This window comes from Lepidochelys kempii, chromosome 11 (assembly GCF_965140285.1).
Source record: "Lepidochelys kempii isolate rLepKem1 chromosome 11, rLepKem1.hap1, whole genome shotgun sequence".
NCBI lineage: Eukaryota > Metazoa > Chordata > Testudines > Cheloniidae > Lepidochelys > Lepidochelys kempii.
Genome location: NC_136390.1, coordinates 56,331,032 through 56,353,710, shown reverse-complemented (window position 1 = coordinate 56,353,710; position 22,679 = coordinate 56,331,032). Strand labels below are relative to the sequence as shown.

Genomic DNA, 22,679 nt, shown 5'->3' with positions numbered 1-22,679 from the left:
TTGTATACTGTCTGCATCATGCTGGTGTACTGATGTTACAGTCAGAGTTGATATATAAGGTGTCTATATGCAAGCTCTGTTTTCAACTAATTATAACTTTGGCAAAAATAGTTCTTTGAGATCGAAACTTGCTGTACTTGGGGTCAGTAAAGCTCATTTTCCAATCATCTCCCTTTCAGTTTGATTTAAAAACATTTTTTCGCTTATTTTCATTTAGTGAGAGGTAGAATTTGAAAAAATTTTGTGACCATTCCTTCCACTCAGATCTTTTTTTTTTTTTTTTTTTTTTAATATTTGTTTTAAAAGCTGAACTCAGCATACCATAAATCCTTGAGGATTAATGCTAAGGCTAGTTGGCAGGGATGGGGGGGGGGAAGGCATTGTTAGGAGATATAAGAATGCAAAGTTCAGTGTTTTCATAAAGTTACATCAATGAGAAGAAGTTTTGACCAAGAATATTTGTTGCAAGATGACTATCAAATATTCATCACTTGTATGCATTTTAATTTTAATATTCCTATTTTTTCTCATTTAACCCGCTAAATTCTAAGGGCCTGACTCTTGTTTGCATACCTTACTTTACAAGAAATTAATGGGACTGTTTGTGGGGGGAGGGATAGCTCAGTGGTTTGAGCATTGGCCTGCTAAACCTACAGTTGTGAGTTCAATCCTTGAGGGGGCCATTTAGGGATCTGGGGCAAACATTGGGGATTGGTCCTGTTTTGAGCAAGGGGTTGGACTAGATGGTCTCCTGAGGTCCCTTCCAACCCTGATGGTCTATGAACTCAAAATGAGTAAGGGTGGTGGAATCAAGACCAGAGAAAATACAAGATAAATATCTTAATATTTCTCAATCCCATCAGGGTCACCTCAGAATTAGGAAGTTTAGAGTATGTTGGAAATAATTAAGCAGCAGAATTCTGAATTAGCTTTGATTAATGAAGAGAATGACATGGCACCTCCAGAACCCTGGAATGCTGTTCTGCTATTATGTAATCCATGTCCTTTAATTGTTCCATCTGGGGACTGTTTATCTCATTTCTGCATGATTGTTGTTCCCAAACTATTTATAAACTGTTTCCAGCAGCATTCAGTATTCTGCTGAAGATGGTTTGGGATTCCTTAGAAATTTTCTTGTTACATTTTGTTTTGTTTTGTTTTTAAATCTGTTGCCTTTAACCACTATTTTTGAAAGTGTCAGAATCAACCTAGGTTTCAGAGTAGCAGCCGTGTTAGTCTGTATTCACAAAAAGAAAAGGAGTACTTGTGGCATCTTAGAGACTAACCAATTTATTTGAGCATAAGCTTTCATGAGCTACAGCTCAATTCATTGGATGCATCCGATGAAGTGAGCTGTAGCTCACGAAAGCTTATGCTCAAATCAATTAATTAGTCTCTAAGCTTTCGTGAGCTACAGCTCACTTCATCGGATGCATCCAATAAAGCTTATGCTCAAATAAATTGGTTAGTCTCTAAGGTGCCACAAGTACTCCTTTTCTTTTTGAGAATCAAGCTAAACTTTTATCATCTTTTGTCTCATTTACACAACATATGGCAAATCTCCATAATCTCACTAAGACAAAACAGACAATAGGACTACTTGTGCTGAAAATCAAGCATGTACATAAGTGCTTTGCTGAACTGTAGCTTAATATGCAAAGTAGATGATTGTGTATAATAATATTTTGCACTTAGTCTATCCAAGAATCTTTACAAGCCCCATTTTATGTATATGATAAAGGAGGCACAGATCCATGGATGTATGTGGAACAGGGATTCAACCTTAAGCTCCCTGGGTAAATATACTTGGCCTTCACTCAGAACAGTAATATGAACCCTTGTAAGCCATGAGTGGGCATTCAGTAAGGATTGTAGAATAATCAAGTCATTTGCATGTGAAATCTATTATATCTGTTTAAAGCCAATAACATAATGGTGTAGGGGCCAGAGAGAAAGAGCTGGTAGGGGAAGACAGTAGAGGGAAACAGATGAGAGAAATATAGGGGAAAAGGGTGGAGGAGAAAACAAGGAGCATCAAAAATATCTTTGTTCTTGATATCAGTAGATCTAAGGCTGGCCCCATCAGTTAGAAACTTTTCTTTCTCTGACCAGTTTAATTTCAACATGAGTTCTCTCAACTTTCCAGCTGGTGAGACTATCTGTTTTATCGTAAGTGCTGTGCATTCATGTTGGGGACACATTGACCAGTGTTGTCTTGTAGTCCCTTCCTAAGGAATGACGTTGAATCTCCAGGACCCGCTGGTAGTGGTTGAGACACATTTGATATTGTATCATAGGATCTCGGGACCCAACTACTTGATAAGAGGCCAGGAGGAATGGCATAGCTGACTGGTCCATCATGGCTGCCATCATGGTCCATCATGTGAAGCCATAGTTGACTGGTCCATCATGGCTGCCATAGCTTTGGGGAGTTAGGACCACAGACTGGACCTTATTGAGCTAAATCCTGATGACATCAAACTTGTGACTTGATCCTTGTGTTCTAAAAGGAAGTATTTCCATGATGAGTTTATATTTTTGGTGCTTGGGTGTGGATGGGAGACTATCTTCAAGTGAAATTTTGTTCATAGCTGGGATATCAAAGCTCAAACTCCTGGAAAAAATGTATAGTAATACGTCTTATGATTAAAGTACAAATATTTATTTTATAAATGGTTTTTAAATTGTTAAGTTGTGGGCTTCTGTTTAGAACTATCTAATCAGTTGTAAAGGGACAAATAAAATAAATTCCCAGCATTCTATGGAAGTAATTTTTTATGTCTTTTCATTCCTGTTTTTCGAATTTGGGAAAAATCAATAGAGATTATAGAGACCCTTATGTATTGCTGAAAATGTATATGCAGTACTCTGGACTGCCTCCAACAGTTGAGAGTTTTGTCAGTAAACAGTGCTTGAAAGAGTGTCTCTCCCCTCCCCCCAGTTCACAAAAGGATCTGTACATACGGTGCTGAAGGGCCTCTACACTGTTATAGCTGAAGTACAATACCTCTTTAGTTTTTCAAATTCAGGTGACTTGATTATGGTGTATAAATACTTTCATGGGGAGAAAATAACAAGTACTAATGAGCTCTTTAATTGAGCAGAGAAGTGCATAATAAGAACCAGTGGCTGGAAGCTGAAACCAGGCAAATTCGAATTGGAAATCAGGCATACATTTTTAACGGTGAGGGTGGAACAAACTACAAGGGAAGTGGTGGATTCTCAATTTCTTGGTGTCTTCAAATCAAGATTGGGTGCCTTTCTGGAAAAGAGATGCTTTAGTCAATTACAACTTGTGTTTGAATAATCCCTAACTTATTGGGCTCAGTACAGGGATAAGTAGGTGAAATTCAATGGCGTGTAATAGACAAGAGGTCAGACTAGATGACTTCTGACTTTAAACTCTATGTATTTTCGCTTGAAGAAAGAACAGTTACTTACCCTACAGTAACTGTGTTTTTCTGAGGTGTTGTAGACAGTGTGGATCCCACGCCCTATCCTCCTTCCCCATGTTTCAGAGCCCTCAGCAATCTTGGGGTTAGAATTCCAAGGGAACTGAAGGAGGACTGTGGCTGCCCCAACCTTTCTGTCCTCATACAAGAGCACGAGGAGACACAGGGTACATGGGTGGTCCTGCATGCACTGCTATTCAGAATTCTTTGCTCTGATTTGCATGAGGTGGATGCACACCTACAGTGGGATCCACACTGATTCTTGGATAACCACAGTTATTGTAGAATTAATAATCATTCTGTATTCCAGAACAGTATCCACATTTTAAAAAAAGTTTTCATATGCAATTTTGGCAGAGCCTCAGCTTTTACCTCTTGGTTAAATTTTCATCTCAGTATAATGCATGCTGGCACTTTTTACTGTGATCTAAAAACATTAATGTATTATCTAAGCATATTTGTATAATATTTTCCCCTTGAGAAGCCAAATAGTCAGTTCCTTAATTATTGCATAAAATATCAAGATACACAATATCCTCAATTAAACTGACCAAATGTTGAAAAGTAGCTATATCTAGGGTTATATCATTTCCAGGGTTTAACAGTTACATGACAAAATAGTTTAAGCATAAAACAGCTTGCATGCAATACAGTATAGTCTCTTTCATTGCAAGAAATCTATTTCTAGATCTGATGAAGATCTTAAGTGATTTTAATTCACCTTTATTTTTTAGAGTAAAATGGAGCTCCCTTCACAGGTCAATGCCAATACTAAATACATTATTCAGTGATCTTGTCTCCCTGTTATTTGGCTCCAGAAGATGTATAAAAAGCAGGTCAATATCTGTCTAGGCTGCTGCTTTCATGTGGACAAAACCACATGCTGAAATTTATTATCTTTCTTACCAAGTGATTATTGTGAATGGGCCACCAGGTTTTTACTGGCTTTGAAGCGATTTTGGAATTTGGCTCTTTCCTCTTTAAGAAGAAAAGATTTTCATGTTTCCAGAATTTGAGAGGAAATATAGATCATAACTTTCATTGAAATGCCATTATACTGGAGATGGGCTAGATTAATAAATAATGTTGGTGAAACAGCCCATCGCTCATTTCCAGAAGAGTGAACTACGATTCAGTTGAGTTTCCGCTGAGCTTTCCAAAGCATGGGGCTACCACTGTTTTGTCTCACATTATCAGTGTATGGATTCCACATGAGTGTGTGTGTTTTTGTTTTCCCAGCTGAAATAAAGATCTGTTTTAAATACTACCATGGTATTAGTGGAGCCCTGCGAGCTACTACCCCATGTATCACTGTGAAAAACCCCGCTGTGATGGTAAGTGGAGCCTTTATATCAATTTGTAATTTATCTGTAAAGAGATGCTTTAACCTGTCAGTCATACCCACTTAATATCAACTGCAATCTCCGAGTTTTGCCATTAACTGGGATTTTTGTGATTTTACCTGATGTAATCCAGTTGTATTATAGGCTGCATAGAAGTGATGACTCTTGTTAAGGTTGCTCAATACTTTTCATTATAAGACTTTTTTTTCAATTGCTTATAACTTTGACAAACTTTAACTGGTTGGGTTGAGATTTTTCATGCTATGTATCTACCTCAGGCTGAATCTTTTTAGAAAGTATGAGCCAAAACAGTTTAACTTTTCCTCAGAATTAGGTTAGGAAATACGTATATTTAGCATGGGCAAAACAGTTGTTTTGTTGAGAAGCACAATGACCTGAAATTTAGCAGAAGTGCCTTTTTGCCATCCCTGTAGAAATCCACAGAAATTTGGACAAGTCATGAGCCTTTGAAAATCTCAGTTCACACATGCTCAGTAGAAGGGGGGACTGGGATGTGGAGCTGAATATGGGAGGGCTGAGACTGGGACAATGAGTTTGGTTTGGAGGGGGCTGGGACAAGTGGTCAGGGAGGACTGGGTCAAGGATAGGTAGAGGGACCAGGGGAAGAAGCAGGGAGGGGGAAACAGGGCAGAAAGGTCTGTAATCACTAAAGCATGTTTCCTTTTGAACTTGGAGTAGAACCTAGGATTCGTTCATCTTAGTAAAAAGAAAAGGAGTACCTGTTGCACCTTAGAGACTAACAAATTTATTTGAGCATAAGCTTTCATGAGCTACATTCATCGGATGCATTCAGTGGAAAATACAGTGGGGAGATTTATATACATAGAGAACATGAAACAATGGGTGTTACCATACACACTGTAACGAGAGTGATCACTTAAGGTGAGCTATTACCAGCAGGAGAGCAGGGGAGAAAAAACCTTTTTTAGTGATAATCAAGGTGGGCCATTTCCAGCAGTTGACAAGAACGTCTGAGGAACTGTGTGGGAGGGCAGCAATGCCCCTCTGCCATGTACATTGGCCAAACTGGACAGTCTCTATGTAAAAGAATAAGTGGACACAAATCAGACGTCAAGAATTATAACATTCAAAAACCAGTCGGAGAATACTTCAAGCTCTTTGGTCACTCGATTACAGACCTAAAAGTTGCAATTCTTCAACAAAAAAACTTCAGAAACAGACTCCAACGAGAGACTGCTGAGTTGGAATTAATTTGCAAACTGGATACAATTAACTTAGGCTTGAATAAAGACAGGGAGTAGATGGGTCATTACACAAAGTAAAACTATTTCCCCATGTTTATTCTTCTAAACCCCCGCCCTCCCCCCCCACACACACACACTGTTCCTCAGACATTCTTGTCAACTGCTGGAAATGGCCCACCTTGATTATCACTACAAAAGGTTTTTTCATCCCCCGCTCTCCTGCTGGTAATAGCTCACCTTAAGTGATCACTCTCGTTACAGTGTGTATGGTAACACCCATTGTTTCATGTTCTCTATGTATATAAATCTCCCCACTGTATTTTCCACTGAATGCATCCGATGAAGTGAGCTGTAGCTCACAAAAGCTTATGCTCAAATAAATTGGTTAGTCTCTAAGGTGCCACAAGTACTCCTTTCTTTTTGCGAATACAGACTAACACGGCTGCTACTCTGAAACCTGTTCATCTTGGTATTAAATTTTCCTGTCTTCAAATTAGCTCACTGGCAAATGTTTGCCTTATCTTCCTCTAGAGTCTGGCCTGTACAGAGAATGACAACTTACTACTACTATCACTTTTTTAAGTCTGCAACCTCTTAATTTAAAATTACATGGAAAAAGCTACATTATATTCTCAGTTCTAATTGTGCACTGCTATTGACATCTAATGGGAGTACACTGTTGCAACTGAAGAAGTTATTTGAAGACAATAGGACTGCACAGGTGTAGACTAGGGGAATAATTTGTTCTTCAGTATCTCTGTACAAGATACTGAAAACAGCCCAATTTCACACTCAGATACTAAGTTGAGATGGAAAACCTGGTTAGTTAGAAATTTTTTTTTTATGAACTATGCACACCTAACAGAAAAGAAGACACGTTAAATGTGGAACCTCCATGACACCATTGTTAGTCACTGCACACAACTGAACTGTATTTCAGTTCAGTCAGATTTACACAATTTTTGGCCACACACAACTATACAACTAAGCAAAATGCACTAAATTGAGTTTTCATTTGTAGATTACATATTTAATCAAAATACAGAGAACTCTCTTGAGATGCACACAATAATCAACATTAAATGCTTTTTGGGTCAGAAAACCAGGGATTTAAAAGAAAACAAACAGGAGCCTGTTTAATGACACTTGGTAGTGAGTGGATGCAATTGTATTAAATCCAGTGTGAAATCATTTGGTGAATGTAATTTTTCTATTAAGTAGGACCTTCTGTTAATTGGTTGATAAGTGAGTTTGCTGTAGTACAGCATGGACAGAAAGCCCTTAACAACAGAATAGGAAAGCTGGGAGAATCCCATAGAGCATACATCTAAACACACTGAACTGTTTGATAATATTTTGGGAACTGCATGGCTTGAGCCTAATCCTGCAAGGTGTTAAGCATCTCCAATGGGAGTTTACAGTCTTCAGCATCTTGCAGATCAGCCGTTGGCACCTTTCAAGATCAAGACAGTCAGTGCTATCACATGCATGTTTTTTGCATGTGTCCTGAATAAACTCTGCTCTAGCAAGTTATTTGTTGCGATAGTAAGCAATTCTTGATGCTCATTTGTTTGGCAATACCTACAATTCAGTGCACATCCTGCTTACAGCTATTTCATAGCTATGCTGACGTAACAAACTGAAAAGACTGGCCATGATTCTATGTGCATGCTGAGTTATTTCCTGTGGAGAGATGTACTAAGGAGAAACATGAATAGCTTCCCTCAATCTAAACCTCTCTATATATGTAAAACATACCTTTTCTGAGTTTGGGTTTACCCATATCTCAAGCTTGAGATGACTAAAACTCCAATTTATTGGACTGTTAATTACTTATTAAAAGTAGGTAGAACTACTGAGAGTTGCCCACTGATTAAAATGGAAATTACAAGGGTAGATGGAAGAATTCTTGGTAATACCTGAAAATAATTGAATTCTCGTGACTACTCCTTAAGCATCTTGTAGTGTAGTAGACTTAGATTTTCCTCTCAACATCAAACTATTTATCCCAGTGCTGAATACACTCTTGTGAAATACTGACTATTTAAAGTAAATAGTTTTAATCGTTTAAAATAAATAATTCAGTTCTGTTAAATAAATGCATTATTATATGCACTGCAAGGCTTCCCAACTTTATATTATACTTATTTCAGTTTATCACTCTATGTACCCAGTTTACATAATATTCCACAGTACATTTTGTTAATTTATTTAGTAATATAATGTGTAGCCAGATAATCCTCTGGTGATTGTACAGTTGCGGATACTGAACGTTGTAATTTATTCCATGTCATTAGTATTTTCTTGATCTTGCACTCCTCCTTTTTAAGGAGGTCTGTACAGTGTGGGTATATACAATGAATATGTGAAAGATGTGGGTATTCAAGATTGTATTTCATTGTCATTGTGTTGGATTATATGCCCTCAAAGTGCCAGCCCTGCTGTAACATGGATGTATTTTTACTTTTATAATCATTGAATTGAATGGAGGCATTTTTTCTGTTTTAAAAAAAAAAAGTATCACTCATGTGGATAGTTTGTTGCCATGATTTATTAGTATGATAATGTGGTCCTATCTGATGGAAGGACGCCTCAGAAAAAATATACACAGAATCCGTGAGGACTTTTTCTTAATGAAGAATGTTTGGAACAAGAAATCAATATAAGTTAACAGCCCCCCCTCCCAAAAAAAAAAAACCCGAAAACTCCACAGTTCTTATGACCCTTGGTGTTCAGCCCAACTGTCCCAAAGATATATATATACCCCTCTCTGCTTTCCAAGCACCTTTGCAAAGGATAGAGGAAGCTGAGATGGAGTTAACCCATTGTCCATGGAAGACCAGGTCATTCTGCTGCATGGTGTCACAGGTGACTTACCCTTATGAAGTCATTTGGAATAACAGTTTCATAGTCAATAGGCACGTGACAGAATGAAGAACACTATATTGAGAAATGTTATTGCATGAGAAACGGTGAATCGTGAATATTGTACTTATGCAAAATGAAATATGCTGAGATGTGAACAATGTAAATTTTCTGTCACTGTGCATCCTTTCTGAAGAGACTCAAGGCCAATGGAGACCTCAGACATGATTGTCATCGCTTTTTCTTTCACTGCTGTTTCTTCATCTTTGCTACATGTTCTGCTAAATGTTAGAATTTTGCTAATGAGGAAATTCTTAGACTTCAGATGCTGATTAATTCTCACCGCTTAGTCTTGTTTTGTGTTTGCACTGCTGTAGTGTGTAGATACATTCCATGACGATTGGCATGGCAGTCAGATTAACAGATGAGATCGCAATATTTGTTTGTTTAAAAAAAACTTTTAAAAGACCGCCATTACACTTTTTATATTAAGGCAAAGCTGAGTTTCTTCACAGATTAAAGATGTTAAGGCCAGCAGAGGCTATTACAATCATGTAGTCTGAATTCCTGGCCGCTGAACCTCATCCAGTAACTCCTATATCAAGCCTGTCACTTCTGTTTGAGTAATAGCTTCATTTTTAGAAAGCTATCCAGTCTTGATGTAAAGAGGTGTCTTATCTTTCACAGATTTAACATATGGCTAAATGCAGCCAGACTGCAGTATCTTTCTCAGTGTTTTACACCCCAACTATGATTTATATTCTTGGAAACAGATCACTTAATAGTTTTTCTATTGTGTATCTTTTTTTATACCCTTAATTTACAAGCATATATCCTCAATATATTTTTCTCTTTTTAAATATAAAATCACTTTGGTAACACTCTATTTTATTAGAGATACCCCCAGTGTACACCCTACAGTGTGTCCAGGTATCAAGCTTTATCAGACTTACAATCTGGTAAGCATTTCCACAGGTTGTCTTCACCTTATCCTAGCAATTCATTGTCTTTTCCCTGCTGGATGAGAGTGCTGTGCCTCCTTTTGGAACCATTTGTCCTGAAACACAAACCCTATATTTTCAATTGATTCGAAAAGTAAGAGTACGTCTTACACTGAAGCTAGGAGCATGCCTCCTAGTGTGGATAGACAGACTTGTGCTAGCCCCTCTCGAGCTAGTGTGCTAAAAGTACCAGTATGGATGTTGCGGCACGGGGAATGGCATGGGCTAGCCATCCAAGCTCAGTCCAAGGAGGTCATGTGGGCTTGGACTTGGGTGGCTAGTTTGAGCTGCCCCCTGTGTTGCAACAGCCACACTGCTGTTTTTAGTGCACTAGCTTGAGTGGAGCTAGCACAAGTCTCTCTACCTGGTCTGGGGGGCTCCCTCCCAGCTGCAGTGTAGACGTACCCTAATAGTCCATGATTTGTGATGGGTTGTTTAGCTGGATACATGTCACTCTTGGGGGGGGGGGAGGCAAGCTCCTCCTACTGATGCATTTGCAAAAACTCCACTTGTGAAGGAGGCAATGGGGCAGATTTTTTTTTCTAAGAAGTGAAACTTACAAAAACAAACAAACAAAAAAAGCCCTTATCAGGGAAAGTAGAAATAAACCTCAGGGAAAGTTTCCCAGGTATGAGCATGACTTTCAGATCAATGCCATAGTTAGAAATCTGATGTGCCTTATTTTGTCACACAGATGTTAAATATTTTGATTGATTGCCCTCAGTAAGCCATGTATTTTGTGTTTAGGTCATAAATGGTACATGGAACTACTTACTGCACAGTGTCTGTGGTTAGTTCATGCTTATGTATAAGATGCCAATTTGCGCTATTGATTTTTTGAGAGGACACAAAAACCTATGAGGAAGAAGTACTTTCGCTTTCTCCAGTTAATACCTTCCACACACCTAATAATAATGCATTATGTATGTTCAGAAATATTCTCAGTATTGCAATATTGACCCTACATTGCACAGACAGTTGTCAGTATTTGTGAAATTCCAGGGAATTTGGGGTGGACGGAAACAAGTACTGGTGTCTTCAGATTATAGCTTTGTCTATGGGTAATATTTTTCTCCTGAGTACTTCATAACCATCCTCATGAACATACAAAAACAAATGAAAAATGCCATGATACGCTTCATTTTTTTTCTCCCTCTTTAGATGGGGGTGGATGGCATGGATGAAGGTGCTTCTGCAACTCAGCAATCTCGGAAACTAGTCAGCTTTGAATTATCAGGTAAGATTTCAGAAGTATCTTGCATTATCCCACTAAAACAAGCATGAGTTTTGTGTTAGATTGTTACTGAAAGTCAGAATTAACTCCAACTGTGCTATGGCAAAGCAAATGTACATTAAAAAAATACTGAACTAAAATACTCAAAGATGGAAAACATTTCCTCTTCAGCTGCATCTGTCTTCTTTAGGAGTGCATGCTAGTGGCTCAGATTATATAATTTCATTGAGAACATGTGTATGCTGAAAGCAAACCAGATTCATTTATATCCAGAAGTGAATGAAACCAATTTGTTGGACCTAGCATGAGAAGTCTCCAAGAAATTTTCAGTGTGCCCAAGGGAACATCCATCTCAGACTGAGTAGTGGTAAAGCTATCTTTTCTGCACATAGAAAAGGGCTAATGGAATGCAAGGTAGTCCCATTGCTTTGAGAGATGGACAGAATACCAAAACAACAAGGGTTGTAAATAGTGAAATCTTTCTGAACACTTTTTTTCCCAGTCAGTAACCGAGAAAAGGAATTGAACTCTTACTCATGTTGATTAGTGCTTAATCTATATGTGGTCTTATGAGAGTAAAGTATCTCAATGTGAACAACGAAGGTAGAATCTGGTCCCTAAATCTGGAAGAACAGACAACAAAAACCTTGAGGAGATTTCTCTCTCTGTAGAACTAGAACACACTAACGCTGTCTTTTAGAATGGTTTTGTAGCAATTAATGGGGAAAAACACAAGAGAGCCTATAGAAAATAAATAGGGTTCAATAAAAATCACTCCAAAACCCTATAGAGTGTAACAGAGAGTTCTAGCTCAGCTGCAAGAATTGTATGGTTGATTTAAACATTTTATAGAATGGCAAATTTAATAAGATTTTTCCATAAAGGTGCTGTGTCTAGGGGAAAGGTAGTATGTTTTTTAAGTGTTTGGGCTTTTTTGTGTGGAGAAGGAGATACTTCTACCTTGTAAACAGAATTTTGCAGGGTGTAGAGCCTTTGTGTGAATGATATTGCCCTCCAGGGCTGGCTGCAGAGAGGATCAGGAACCTAACTAATGTTGGCAAAGTAGGTCTCTTTTTGTCTTAAGTGCAAGAAGTTTCTACTTTTGGGGGTGAAAGATTAGTCCCAGCCCCCTGTATGAATATGATTATAGAGAGATATCAGTAGTGACTCCACTACTGCAATTTACACTTAAATCATGGCCAAAATCCCTCTGTTTCATACTTAAGTGCAACACTTCTGCCCGTCAGAGTTGGCAGCAACAAGGGCCGGGTTCAATATCTAGGGGATCCATTCCAATAACACAATGGAAACCGGCTCGAGCCCCCACCCAGTGACCTGGGACAAATATATACCACCCCCGCTGGGCGCCTCCAAGAGGCAATACTTCCCCTTTCGCAAGCACATAGTCTGAGTGTAGCAAAAAGCCTTTTAATAACAGAGAGAAACAATGTGGCATTATGTTAGGGAAACACCAACAGGATTCATAACACAACCCATGAGGAAAAAAACCCACCCCAAGCAAATTGGGGCATGCCCCTTTCCCTTTGGTTCTTGAGTCCAGCAATTTAATTGGGGATTGGTCCTGCTTTGAGCAGGGGGTTGGACTGGATGACCTCCTGAGGTCTCTTCCAACCCTGGTATTCTATGATTCTAACCCCAAATCACCCAAAGTCCCAAAAGTCCAATGACCCAAAAGTCTGTGTCCCTGGTCAGGGCAGCCCCAGAGTTCGAAAGTTTATCTGCGGAGCTTTACCTCCCAACCTGGGTGGAGATGGGACGGGGGTAAGAGGCACCTTACATGATCTGAAGCTGACCACCCCACAGCTCCATAGGCCTTCGCTTTGCTCTGTTCCGCTCCGCCAGCCGCCCACGAACTCCTTCACTCAGCTCCGCTCCGCGGCCCACAAGGAGCTCCCGCCGTCCCACGAACTGCTCCACCAGCCGGTCCACAAACTGCTCCGCGTCCCACAAGCAGCTCCCACCGTCCTACGAACTGCTCCACCGGCCTGTCCACAAGGCACTCCAGCCATCCCACAAACTGCTCCACAATATATCTTCAGGCTCCCCCACTACTTAACACAACACTCAGTGATTTCAGCTCTTAGTCAGTTCAGCTCTTTGGTGAATTCAGCTTGCAGTAGGTGAGCCTCAGTGCTGGTGCACCATTAGCCCAAAGTGAACTCAGCAGCCTGTAACTAGACTCCTAATGGAATCAAAATTAGCTCTGATATTCCACAGTGGAGAGAGGAGGAAGTGCAATTAGCATGTAAGGCCCTCACCAAGGGGCCCATGCCACCAAGTATTAATACTTGTCCCCAGCCTCTCTCCAGTCAGAGTTTTAAAACCCATGACCCTTGCCTAGCGAGTGCTACTTAGTTGATGGTGAGTCCCTCCATCATAACAAAAGGCCAAGTACAGTTCCAAGCACAGTTCCCATAATCAGGGTAATAACAATTTATTCTTCCTGCCCCAATAACAGAGACACTGGGGATCCCACAGCAGCCAAAGTGACCATTTGGGCAGCTATGGCCTCATTCTAGGTGGGGTGGGTGTGCCTATGCAAATGAGATCGACCCCTGAAGTTCTTTTCCACAACTTGCCACACCTCACCACCAGATGTCAGGGTGGAGCTCATCCTGACACTGCTTACATCAGTAATTGCATTACTCTCCAATGTGGGTATAATATCGCATCAGAGGACAGTTGAATTTACTATGTACTATTTTGATGAAATATCCACTTTTGCAGAGGATTGCATCCCAGACAGAAGACGTGACCCACAAGTAGGAGATATGAGACTGATCTAGCGAGGAGGCAGAAAGGTGGCATAAAGGGGGGTCTAGCTCTACAACGAACACATGCAACAGTGATTAGCCACAGGACCCATCATTTGCAGAGTGTACAGTCCATCTCTTACTACAGATGGCACGCTGCTAGGTATTCATAGGGGTTTGGTGGTACAATGAAATGTCACCTGTTCAGGGACTAGTTAATTGCCATATGTGGAGTCAGAAAAGAATATTCCAACAGGTCGGATTGGCAGCAACTCTGCAGGTTTCTTGTCAGGATCATCTAGGTTCATCTCACTTAATCAGTTTCCTCCCATTTCAGGGGCCTTGAGGATTGATCCGTCTTGGTCCTTCCTATCCTCTGCCTGTGGCACATAGTAGCTTAGTTTCCTGAGGGCTGGTAATACCTTGAACTAATTTCTGTTGCTGGGTTTAGTGTGGGATACTCGTAGCCTGTGCTGCATAGGTGGTCCGACTAGATGATCCGGCAGACCGGAGAAAATACACTTTTAAAAATTACATGAATAACTTTCACTATTGGTTGCCCTAATGGAGGACTCTCTCAGAGGAAAGGAAAAATCAAGTTGTCGTTTGAAGAATTCTGTAATTACACTTACAAATAATAATTGTGAACACAAATGACATTAAAATGGCGTTCTAAATTGTATGTTACATCTTCTCATGATCTAAGCAGGAAGGTCAGTTATAGTAGCAAAACCTGGAGGAGAAGAAGAGATGGAATGGAAAAAAATTAGAATAGCAATTGGGCATCTCTAGCACAAGATAGAAGTTTAGTTGCACTACACCTTTTCACTATAATCTTTATAGTATGTGTCAGTTTGGTCATGATGAAAACTGTCCCCACCCATGGAACATGAACTCTTTGTAAAAGTTTAATTCCATGATTGAACGCTCAGTGAAGCTGAAGTGAATGAAACTGTGTTTTAAGGCCAGAAGGGATCACTAGATTATCTAGCCTAACTTCCTGTGTAGCCACATCTTTCCTTCTCATTCGAGTTGAAAACTCAGCCTTTAGCTCCAGCAATTGAAGTAATTACAAATGGTGGCATTTTGTTCTGCTCATTTTAATGTTTCAAAACTTAAGTTTCTATTCGTGAAGTCCCTCCAGGACAGATCTCTGAATATGCCACCTATTGTTCCCAAAATAGTTGCTCAGTGGAGCACCTAACTTGCATGTATGGGAATGGTGGGAAGGAGCTGTCTTGATCAATTCACTCACTCAGAATGGCCTTTTCCCCTCTGTCTGCTGCAATGCTCTGATCCATTCTTGATCTGCTAACACTCCCATCAGAGATGAACATGGATAAATATAACATTTCAACTGGCTTGATCCTGTGTGGTGCTAACTAAGCATCTGTCCATTCATAAATACCTTTATTGCTCATCAGCACTCTGGTTACCAAGGGAGGAAAGCAGTAAAGAAAGCAGTCTGCCAAAAAAGACAAACTTAGGTCCTGCACTGTCTCCAGGGGATAGTCAAAACAGGTGCACGGTCAGGGTAAATTTGTCCTTACACTTCCTCTAGCAACAGAGCATGGAAATAACAATCTTGTTTGGGCAGACTGACTGGGAAAAGCAGGTCTATGACTTCTGCTTTGGTGTGAAACTAACATTGTTTAATCATGAAACAAATTTTGGCTACAGGCTGAGAAGTCCATTTTCCTTGACTAGTGTGTGAACAAAATTTGAGCACAAATATTTGGGGAAAACATTGAATAGAAAACACAGTTGCAAATAATAATCCTCACTGTGCTCCCATCTTGACTTACCGACTTTGTTTTAAAGGTCAGGTTATAATCTTCCTTTTATGGAAGTGCCTTTCATATTTTTTTTTAAAAGCCTGCTCTTTTTCATTCTCCAATCTTTTCTAAGAGCACTTTAATTAACTATGTTCAGATAAACCCATTTCAAAATGCTGGCCTTTAAAGATGATGAAAGGATAGGTTGTTTTTATAAAGAGGTCTCTAAAATTAGTTGGGAATACTTAGAAAGCAGAGTGGCTGAACCTCCCTAACCATTGCTGTTTATAGGCCATGACAGTGCATGTCAGAAAGCATTAGTGATATAATGCAGTACATTATTATATTAATATATCAATGTAAAATCGGGTCACGTGATGAAATAATATATCTGCCTTAGGCTGTAGGATCCTGCATGTTCTTAATTTTAAATTATTCTGAATGCACACAGAGATTACGTTCTGTGGATATATTTTAAAAAGTGGGGGAAAACATTAAAGTCTCTCTTGCTTGCTAATGAGTTCTTGTCTCTTTATGCATGAATTGCTTTTCATGGTTGGTGGATAACCATTTACAAAGAGGCATAGAGGGCTTCTTCCTTCACAAGCATAACTGTGCTCCTGCCTGGAGAAGGAGAGTGTCTAACTGGTTCAGATGAGAAGTGCATGATAGAGAACTGTAATGTTCTTTCTCTGTCATTTCAGTTATGAAGAAATTGCTCTTAAAAGGGTTTAGTATGTATTTTATGGTATTTCCTATATACTATTTTTAATGTCCTCACCCCCAACGATTACTTTTGATCGTTAGGTTGGGGTTTTTAGGTTGAATCCAAATTCAGGGTCTCATTTTAGTACAGCAACCTTTTTCTGGGTGTGCAAAAACTACATACAAAATTGCATATCTGACCTCGTGTGTGCCGGCTTCACTGAGGTTGGAGACTGCACACTACATGCTAGGATAGCTCATGAAGAAGGACCCAGAAATCTGTGGCTTCGGGGAACTGGAAAAGAAAAATACTTTGAAAGTGAATTTTAAAATCAATTATTGTATTGAAAGTGCCCCTCTTACCCTGGCTATTTGAGGCTTGTGGCCCCAGCATTTAAGCAGGTACTGAGGATACGAACAAAAGTTCTTCTAGCAGGTGAGCATCAGTGTATGTTCCTCCATCATACAGCAGATGGCACAAGGCTGCCACACTTTGTTTCTGTGGGGGAAAACCTCTGTGTAAAGAAAGAAACATCCTCAGAAAACTCCGCATCTCCTCTCTTGGGAGTGGCTTTTCTTCCTCTGGGCTGAGACCATGTGCCTCCCAGCCCAGAGCACCATCTTGCTTTCTGAATATTTAGGGTGATCTTTATGCATCAGTGTATCAATCCTGAAAAACATTGTTTCATTATCCTATTTCATGGGTGGCTCTTTTCTTTTCTTTTTCTTTCTTTCTTTTTTAAATCCAGCAGCATGTGGAGGAGTGGAGATTAGGTGCTTTTTCTCTGAATGCAAATACAGAAAAAAAACAATTCTGCAACTCAGAGTCAGAAGTGCGCAAAGTATTTTATATTAGAAATAACTGGAGACCGGAATGTAAATCAAGAGCCCAGTCTAGTCTCATTACCTCATCTGTTTATTCTCTCAGGAAAACTGAGTGAATTCTTGCCATAGGCAACTTCCATTCACTAGATCTAATTAATCATAGTATGAGTAATTTTGTGTTAAACTGAAATCTGAGGTAATATTTTAGGACTACCTCATTTGTGAACTTCATGTTTTAATCTTTTTGTTCCTTTTCCTTCTTTCTTTCAAGATATTAGAGCAGTTGGGCTTAAAAAAGGGATGTTCTTCAATCCTGATCCTTACCTAAAGATGTCCATTCAGCCAGGAAAGAAAAGCACATTTCCTACATTTGCCCATCATGGTCAGGAAAAACGGTCTACTATCATCAGTAACACAACTAATCCTGTTTGGCACAGAGAGGTAATGTATGCCTTTTAAGAACTCCTTCAATTGGCTAGTGCAATAAGTCACTAGGATATTGTTTCCTTCTTTTTTGTATTGGTCTTTAACGTCTGATACTATGAGCTGGTTATTTAAATTGACATGAAAATTGCAGTAATTGTAGGAACCCTCTTGTTGGGTAGGAACAGTTGTTTTCTGTAACATGTTTTAATCATATGCTGTGAGCTTCTCAGTCCCTCTTCTGATAGCAAATTTTGGAATTGCTTAATAGCCCTGTGGATTCCTTGAAATTGCAGGAATAAATTAATTAGAATGGATTATATGTTGTGAGAAGAATCATTACAAAAAGGCACAGGAAGTTAACATTCATGTTCAGGCTCAACCTGGGCAATGTTTTGGACTACAGTTAATTGAGAAATTATTCTCTCTCATGGCGCATAGCAACTGGCAAGGTCAAAGATTTCTCTGTCATCAGGCAAGGGGGATGATCTTTGAATTATTATATGTAGCTTGACAAAAGGCAACTTTTGAGATTTGTTTCCACAGGGAAGGCTGTTTTGTTGTTAGAATGGACACTGAAATGACACTGTCTCATATACATTTGAGTGCTGAATGGCAAATGTGTGTGTTGAAAAAAACCCACTGAACTGGAAATAATATTAAAATGAATACCTCTTAGTAACCAAAACCTGTAACCTTTTGAGGCTATTCACGGTTTGGTTTGGTTTGGTTTTTGTGAAATGAATTGATGGTCTGAGTCTACATTCTAGTGTACATGTGCCCCCGCCACATTTGGTGTCTGACTTCACAGACTCAACGAAGAGATCAAGGACAGAGTGGGAATGGGAATCTTAACAGAGAACATGGTTGAAGTAGATTAGCAACAAAGCAGGACAGTGTAGGGTCACTGTTAACACTGCCACTACTCATGGTCTAGCTGTTCTGTGGCTAAATAGAGGGCGTTTCCCCCAGTGATATCACTCTGGCATCATTCACAGTTATGCAGATTTCCCTCACAATTAAGCTCAGAAATAAGAGTTTTAGTTGGAGTCTCTTGTCTTTCTTTGTAATAGCCAGTAAAAAAATAAAAATAAAAAACTCCTCTATTCTGTTTCCTCCTTTCTTCTCTGGTCTCTTATTTTTGCAACTTATTACTAAAGTGATAATGTATTGTGCAGTATTCATTGGACCACAAACTATATTCGCATGCTGTAACTGATGTGCGTTTCCCTGTAGCAATGCTTTGACAGTACTATCTTATGATTGTATTACATATGCTGAACTTGATGCAGAATTGGCCCTCTCCTTTTCTCTGTGGGTTCCACAATGACAACTTGCAATTTCTGTAGCAAACAGATGGCTAACAGCCACAGGAAATACAACCCTGATTGACAAGGATGAGAATTTTTGTTTTTATTCATGACTCTCATTCATTTGCTGATTTATGACTCTGCCAGATGTGCAGCGATTTGAACCTGTCTGGTTGATGTCTGTAACTAAGTTGAACTCTAGCCTCTTGTTTTGTTCCCTGTTGAGAATTATTTAGCCAACCAGCCAGACTGTTTTTAGCCTTTCTTGTAAGGTGGTGATTTGTACTGAAATCCGAAAGGTGAAGGCCAGTGGAAGTCTAAGTAGTTGATGTAGGCTGTTCCAAGCAGAAAATTGATGCCTCACCAAACTGTCATTTTTGATGAAACATCATAGTAATATAGAAATGAAAAAGCCATTTATTCTTCGAGGAGGGAGAATCATTTGTTTTTAATGATTGAAGCATCATTTTGTAATCTGGAAGCAGCTGTCATCATCAATAAACATTGCTTTGGGTTGCCTGTCACATACGGGTGGTGTAAATGTACATATATGTTGAATAACGGTGTAATGATACACTACTGAATGTGTTCTTTTTTTCAGAAATATTCTTTTGTTGCACTTCTAACAGACGTCTTGGAAATTGAAATTAAAGACAAATTTGCCAAGAGTCGTCCTATCATCAAGCGCTTTCTTGGGAAGTTAACAATACCAGTCCAGAGACTATTGGAGAGGCATGCAATAGGGTAAACTAACTCGTTGTTGTTAATTAAGTCAGTAGGGAAGATCAGATCAGCATCTGCGATACTGGCACAAACGACCTTTTCTTGGCTAATTAATCGTATACTCATTGTGATCATATACCACAGACTTGCCATAGCAGGAAGCTAATCTCTCTGTAGCCTTATGACCTCTGATACGAATATGCTTGCATTTCTTAGACTGTTTTAAATTTGTGTGTGTAAGCACCTGTGTGTGGTTTGTTACAACTTATTTTTTTAAGGTTTCTGAGGCAAAAAAAAATTAACTTGTTGCTAATAAATCAGGAAGTAAGGCATAGCTACTTCCAGCAATATACAGTAGTGTGCCAACTTAGAACAAAAAGATTTTATTGTCTTGTTTCTTTTTATAGTTCAAACATTTCTAATAGTTAGCTTAATAGTGAGAAAGATTTCACAATGGTTTAACTGGGTAGAAATGAAAGGATTCTAATTGGGTATTGTTCTGAGTATTGGGAATACCACAAAATTGAAATTGATTTTCACTATGAATAAAGGTTTGATGGGGCCCAAAATTAATCTATTGTGCTTTTAAAAACTTTTTCTTAGCTTTCGATACTATTTTTTTTTAAAAAGACAAGTTTTCAGATAACCAAAGTGACCATTGGTAGGGATGGAAACACTGTCCAATCTTGCTTGATGGTTGGACAGGCTCTGGAATTCTATAGTTGGGCAAGGAGGGAAGGATAAAGGCAAGGGATTCTGGGCTGGAACATTGGGCCCTGGCATTGTGGTTCAGGAGGAAGATGGCTGTAGGTTAAGAGTGGACAGATAATAGTATGTATACAAATTAAAATATAAATTAAGAAATAATCCAGTACAGTACTTTGTTTTATCAGGATCTTTAAAATTCATTTAATAGTGCATTTAATAGTTCTAGGAGTAGACAATAAATAATACTTCTCTTAATATTCACGCATCTGAAGAAAATGGGAGGAGCTGAACTGTGTCAAACACTCTTCTTTTAGGGCCCGATCCAAAGCCCGTTGAAGTCAATGAGTCTTTCTACTGACTTCAAGGAAGCTCTGGATCAGGCCATAAGAAGCAGAAGCAAAAAATATGTTCTTCCTGGGAAGTTAAAGGGCGTGAGAGTAACATCATGTTCTTGTTTGCATCCTGGTTGTCAGGCAAATAGTGGCCTTGGCAGAGAAAGTTTGCAGATCCAGTACAATGGGTCTTACTCCTGCTTGCAGCTTCTTGAGGGTGTTAACCAGACTTGTCAATCAGGCAGGCTGGGAGTGGCCATATCCATGAAGACTTAGCCAGTTTGACCTGCCTTCAGCAGCTGCTGGAAGACTTTACCAGACCTCCTGCTTAGAGCAACAAGAAAACAAAACCAAAAGGGATTCTAAGTGTTACAGGGCTATTATTTAGCCTCAGGAGTGATGGGGGGCTCTGCAGCAGGGTTGCTGGAAACTCCCTTCTTATACTGAGGTTGCTGCCTGCAGCAGCTTCCTGCGTAACATGTCTGGGCAGGCATTTGTGGTAGAACACCTCACAGCAAATAAGAGGAACAGAGAAGTTGGCAAAAAAGAATGCAAAAGTGCCTGGGCTAATCAGACCCTATCATGGTCAGCCATGCCACAGCTGCCAGGTTAATTGAACCCTGCTCGTGTAGTGGATCAGACTTTCCACACCGGTGAGGCTGATGGGACCGTGCTCACTGTGAATCAACCAATCCCAATATAGCCAGTCCTGCAGGGCTGAGAGGGATAGCAGCCCAGACATGGAGGAACAAGCAGGCGGTAAAGGGCTACTGGAACAGAATCATAGCATATCAGGGTTGGAAGGGACCTCAGGAGGTCATCTAGTCCAACCCCCTGCTCAAAGCAGGACCAATCCCCAACTAAATCATCCCATCCAGGGCTTTGTCAAGCCTGACCTTAAAAATATCTAAGGAAGGAGATTCCACCACCTCCCTAGGTAACGCAGTCCAGTGTTTCACCACCCTCCTAGTGAAAAAGTTTTTCCTAATATCCAACCTAAACCTCCCCCACTGCAACTTGAGACCATGCACTTATTTTTGACTGGTTTAAGGTGTAAGCCAGCCTTTATGGAAGTCTGCCTGACACTGAGGGATCTATTGAAACAAAGGACCATGCCATGCAGCTTATGTGCAGCTCTGCTTGTCTCGCTAAGGGATTCGGTGAAACAAAGGGCTGCTGTTTAGCACAGCAGGGCCTAATATGGGATTCAGTGAGACAAAGGCAGGGTGTAGAAAAATTGATGATTTAAATTTTTTTTTTTAAATTTTAAAAGATTTTCTAAGCTCAATTAAATATAGGTTTATTTAAAAAAAACTGTTTGAATTTGACATCTTATTATAACTTTAAGCCTTTACATAATGTATTCAAATAATTTAAATATAAAATTTAATATAAAGTAGTACATGTATGTTGTCATATTTTAAAGAAAGTCAAACTAGTGAATTGGTGAAGTCACTGGCTATGCATCTAGAACCAGACTGTGTTGAAGTGCTAACTGGCTTTTGACAGCATGTAGTCTCTTCTGCAGGAGCAGAGAGAATATTTTCTTCATTTCAGTTTATTCAGCTAGTGCAGTTCAATGACTAGTTCATTCAAAGTTAAGACTCTAACTGGGAGTTGAAAAAGCAGTTTCAAAAAGTAGACATGAGAGGATGAGATCTACTAGTTCTAAAATATTGAAGGACATAGGGGCCAAAATTAGTTCAGTTCCCTAACTATAGATAAGTCCTCCTTTATTTAATCAATGTTCGTTTATCAAAATATGGTTTGCATTTAAAATGTTTTTTCTTTTGTATCCAGCACATTTAAGTTAGTAATATTATTTTTAAAATGTATGTGCTTTTTTTGTGCTTTTAATTGAATTTGCATTTCCATCCAAATAGATCTTAACACAAATCAGAAGTAAAAATTAATCATCTAGTAAATAAGAAATGGCAACATTCACCATTTTCTAGTCATAATAAAAATGTGAAAGTTAAGAAT

At 39.3% G+C, this 22,679-nt stretch overlaps 1 protein-coding gene across 6 annotated transcripts in view; it reads left to right on the top strand.

Moving 5' to 3' along the window:
• The window catches only part of HECW2 (HECT, C2 and WW domain containing E3 ubiquitin protein ligase 2), a 262,737-nt gene that overhangs the window by 152,923 nt on the left and 87,135 nt on the right, over positions 1–22,679 (top strand). For all 6 annotated transcript variants that reach the window (XM_073306249.2, XM_073306251.2, XM_073306250.2 and 3 more), the window contains 4 exons: positions 4,692–4,786; positions 11,049–11,124; positions 17,472–17,641; positions 19,535–19,677. In XM_073306249.2, coding sequence (XP_073162350.1) covers positions 4,692–4,786; positions 11,049–11,124; positions 17,472–17,641; positions 19,535–19,677 — 484 coding nt within the window. The remainder of the gene's footprint in view (positions 1–4,691; positions 4,787–11,048; positions 11,125–17,471; positions 17,642–19,534; positions 19,678–22,679) is intronic.